Source organism: Teleopsis dalmanni, chromosome 1, assembly GCF_002237135.1.
Source record: "Teleopsis dalmanni isolate 2A chromosome 1, ASM223713v2, whole genome shotgun sequence".
NCBI lineage: Eukaryota > Metazoa > Arthropoda > Insecta > Diptera > Diopsidae > Teleopsis > Teleopsis dalmanni.
The window spans coordinates 56,915,626-56,920,784 of record NC_051846.1 but is presented as its reverse complement, the minus strand read 5'-3'; the positions used below and the strand labels follow the sequence as shown (position 1 = coordinate 56,920,784).

The following is a 5,159-nucleotide window of genomic DNA, read 5'->3' as shown; positions in this document are numbered from 1 at the left end:
AAAAAACAAAAACATACTGCGAATTGATTGTTAATCATATCAGTATATATACTATTGATATATCGTTAAAAATAGGTATTAAAAAGTTTTTGTAAAATTTAATTAAATAAAGCAATAAAGCATTATGTAAATTTTTTCTTGCCGAAAGTGAAGAGTCTTATGACGAAAAAAACTAGAAGGTTTCGAATAGAAATGAAAAGACAACGACAAAAATTTTAGTTAATTACTAAAATTTTACTCCACAAGTAAATCTTACTCTACAAGTATTTGTATTTCCTATAATTCTAATTTTTTCTTGCCGAAAGTGACGAGCCTTATGACGAAAAGAAACTAGAAGGGTTCGAATAGAAATGAAAAGACAACAAAAAAATTTTAGTTAATTTATTGAAATTTGGCTGACCATTTGCATAGTTTCTTTGTAAAATTGCACTCAAAAAAAATCGCTTTGCATATAGTAAGTGAAAATATGCATAACAGATATTGCTGCTAAAAGAAGTAGGTTTCTGCTTTGAAATAAAAATAGGCAACCTCAGAAATTAGGTTTATAAGATCGTTTTAACTTAAAAGCACGGCAAGTGCTTTGATTAATGTCACTTAAAAAATAAAAAGTGACAGAAAACTTAGAACTTGAGTATTGAAAGTTTGTGTAGCCTTGGATACTTGTGGGAAAACAAGATTACTTATCGCTTCTAATTTGACAGGCACGAGTTCTAAGCCTGGCACTTGTAATCAGGCTTATAAATATTTACTAAGACCACTGATAATGGTATGGTCAATCAAAATTTAATAAATTAACTAAAATTTTTGTTGTTATCTTTTTATTTATATCAAACCCTTTTAAAAAAGCATTATATTATCACTATATTTGTTATGCAGACAGTCATGGTCACATCAAATGTAGAATCGTTAAAGTGGTAAATGTTATTTACACATTTGAAAATAATTGCAAAAGATAAATTTTGATAAAAATTTGATCACCGCGATGATTTTTTTTTTGCACCTCGTCGGTTTGATCAAAACTGGATAAATGTCAGTAATAAATGTCAAAATTTTTACCTCCTAGGATATATATTTTTGTGTGAATATGTAAACATAAAATTATTACATTTTTAATTTAGACATAAAGCAAAAATAACATAATAGTAGTAACAGTATGGAACGTGCAATTATAATTAAGCTCTCTGCCTTCGTGATTATGACTAGAAGAAGAGTATCACCACAGAAATCATTCTACATAACGTGGGCCTTATACATATATTCTTTCTTATCTAACTTTTCTCCGCTTAAGTGGAGTGTCAGACTAAAAGGTATTAAGCTGCTCTAAACAATAAGTAATTTTGTTTTACAAAAACTGTACGTTTAAGAAGGGTATATATAGTATATATCTATATATATCTGTATATATAGTATATATAAGTTTAGCTTCCAGTTAAATAATTTTGGCAATAACAAACTAAAATGTGTACAAAATTTGCTGTGATAGTAAAAATTAATTTTTAATGAAAAAAGAAATCTAAATTAAATTATTTGAAAAAGGTAATCAACAGTTAGTTATGATATTGTACAGATATTTATAAATATATATAACTAACATATATATAAATGTATATTTTATACACAACATAACACATTCACAATCATAATAAAGCAATTTTGTTGAATCTGTGCAGATAATAATAAATTAAAAGCGGCTTTATTAAATCTTACGCACGTATTATTATATACATATATATACATATATGTATATAAAGTATGAGTACACTGTAAATAACCATAAAAAAATTTCTCACTAAATATTTACTGCGTAATATTTTTAATTAAATTAAAATTACCAGCAAAAAAATTTAACGAAATTGCGTTGGTTTTGTTTTAAAAAAATAAACTTTTTGAAAAGTTGTAAAGAAGACCAATAAAAATCCCAATTTCAAACCATTAACACAAATACTTCAGCTACTAAAACATGCATATATACATTGAAGTATGTAAGTAGCTGAACAAAAATATCTAAAAACTGTCTTTGTTGCTTCTGTTACTGATTAGATTGCTGTTGCAACAAACTAATGTTGCAGTTTATATGGGCAATATCAGTAACTTCTTGATTAGCTACAGTTTCATAGTAAAAAAAAAGTCAAAGTAAAACGCCAAAAATCAGGTATTCACGTTTCTGCCTACGTAGCACATTTTACTTCGATATCTAAAGCATATCGTACACTCACTCATATATCTAGATAGAGTAGGCCTTTTGTATTTAAGTTAAGCTATGAAATGCTTTGAGAATCTTAATTTTTGTAAAAAGCATAATTAAAGTCCGCCTTTCAGCTAAGAGGTGACAAGGCAAAAATTCAATAGAATTTTTCGATTTAATTGGGTGTTTATTAACTCAGATTTGTTCACATCAAGAGTAGTTCTCAGCGCACTTTAAGTTTTTTCTTTTTAATAGTTTTATTTTCATTTCTTAAAGGAAATGCGTAATTGCGGAATTCTTCTTAATTTATAAAAATTTATTTCAAGAAATACTTAATTTATATTATTTGAAAAAAGTGAAAAAATAATAAAAATAATTCATTTAAATTCCTCTAATACTACTTCCTCAAAACTTAACATTTCCAATATATAAAAACTCAACAGATATGCTAATAAGTATTTTTATACATAGTCCCTTAATGTTGAGATTATTTAGATACTGCCATTTACTGAATGATCAGATGAAAACCATAGTAAATCAATAAAAAAAATAACCATTAATAAATAGGCATGATTTTTTTTCTTTAATCCATATGTGTTACCTTATAGTCTTTATTTTGTTTAACTGCTTGTATAATTTTGTATATAAATTCATATGCTTGAAACGATCAAATCAATAATTCTAATATTTTTAATACTTTTCAGGTGTACTTTTTCATATTTTGCAATCGTTTTACGTTGAAGTTCACCTTGTTCTTAATAAAACGTGCTGTAAATACTTTACAAACTGCTTTATTATATATGTTAAATATTTTAGAAGCAAATACCTTAGCTTGGAGTTCACTTCGAACTCAAGTTAAGACATACCTGAATTTTGATATTTTTAGATACATTTTAATTACTGATAATTGGAATATTGCACAGTCTTTAGGTTGTCCAGTGTAGTACAACTAAGTTAGTAAAACTAATTTCACTTTCAAGTGATTTTAGACAAATTTCTAGCACATTTAATACAAAAAAAAAATGTTTTAAAGTGAAATGTAAAGTGCTCTCAAAGTCATTTATGTGTAGCAATTAAATTTTACTTAATTTCTATTTCTAGTGTTATTGTCATTTCTAAAACAGAAAAAAGTTTTCTATATTGCAATTTTTTTTTTTTAAATAAATTTTTTATTATTTCTGTACAACTGTGTATGCTATGAAAAAGTAAAACTATTTGACAAATTAGAAATGACCAAGTTAATGGTCTGCAAACTGTGATTTTCACTTTTTACTAAGATTTCAAATTGTACACTAAAAATTTAAATCGTTTTTATTAGTTTCATGTGTATATAAATTTAATATACCATCACGGATATGCTGTCAAAAATTTCTAGTCTCGTCTTTAAGTGTAATCCGTCACTTTAAGCTTTTGTGATAATAAGTCAAGTTTGTTGCTTAAGTCTTTTGATTTATTATGTTAACTATTTTTAAAGCCTCGAAGCTTAGTTAAAACTTTTGGAAGTTATTTTTTTTTGTAATATAAGAAATAAAAAAAGATGTTTGTTTATAAACTGAGCCTAATTTTAAAAATCATAAGTCGTAAAACCTGTCTTATAATTTAGTTATTTTTTATTTTTTTAATAAAATGAACAAAAAAGGTTCATTCACTTTGAATATCACAAATATAAACAAAAATTACAGAATATTAAATAAAAGTTATTTTTATATAGAAATAAATATATAAATATATTTGTGTTAGTTAAAAACATACCTAAAATGCATTAATTTATGTTGAAATATATAATAATAAAATGTTTTTTATTGCATGTAATTTCATTTTAGATGGATGCAAATTTGATGACAATCAAGTTGAAACTTAGTTTAAAATGATTTCGAAAGAATTGAAATAAAATTGTAATAGAAAAACAGGAAAAAATGAAAAATAAATTTACATATTTAGTAAAGTGTTTGTTAGATATATGGATAAAAAAACATGAACAACTTTTCAAAATGATTTGAAATTTAATTTGTTGAGCTAAATATTTAGTAAACAATTTCTTACTTAATATTTAACACCAATAAGAAATCAAAAATAATAATAATTTTAATAGTTGCTTAAGATCAAAAAAAAATTATCAACATCATTTACTAAAGTTATTGAATCAGGTGTAGAAAACCTTCTTATTACCAATTTGACTTATTGCTTTGTTCATAGGGTATATTACACAATAGTTATGTTAGTTATGTTAAATCTACAATTAGTTTACAAAATTTAAGTTTTAATTTAATTTATTTGCAATAAATAGTTTATTACTTTGAACTAACGAATTAAATGCATTTGTGATACATACAAAGAAAATTCTCTACGTAAATACCCGCTATTATTGATACATTTTTTCCATACATAATTTTTGCATTTTCATTGTTGCTTCTTGTTTCTTTATGCTACTCAACTCAACCTGCTTTCAACTCAACTTTTAAGTCGTTTACACTGCATTTGATTATTTGATTTCTTTCAGGGAACGTTTAAGTTTCTAGGTATTACCACGACTTCAAATGTCCAAAATTTAAAGAAGTTTGATAAAGAGCAATAAATGAAAATAAATGGTAATAAATGATAGCATTGCTTAACACTTATAATTGATACGAAATTTGTTACTCGGTTATACTCCATAATACTCTACATTGATCCCTTTGGTAATTACTTGCAATTAAGTTTATTATTGTACTAGAAAAGTCCTGCCTTATGAAAGCTTTCCAAATGGATTCTCTTTTAATAGCACTGAAGTCGTTATTGTGATCACTGAATACAGCTTACAGTGAAGTGTTATATTCTAGACATTATTGCAATATTTTTCTAAGTGTGCATATATTGTCTACTCATTAGCAAGTAGAATAATACGATTTAAGTATTGTTGCGCAACAATTTTGTACCAGAGTAAAGAAGCAATAGAGTCCATTTTGTCATTTTTATGATGACCGATTTCTCTCAT

The 5,159-nt window shown here is 25.3% G+C and overlaps 1 protein-coding gene across 1 annotated transcript in view; it reads right to left on the bottom strand.

Moving 5' to 3' along the window:
* Positions 1-4,407: 4,407 nt before the first annotated feature.
* Positions 4,408-5,159, bottom strand: part of LOC119681884 (lon protease homolog, mitochondrial-like) — a 3,853-nt gene continuing 3,101 nt past the window's right edge. Inside the window, exon 7 of the mRNA XM_038095189.1 lies at positions 4,408-4,418. Within this exon, the coding sequence (XP_037951117.1) occupies positions 4,408-4,418 (11 nt within the window). The remainder of the gene's footprint in view (positions 4,419-5,159) is intronic.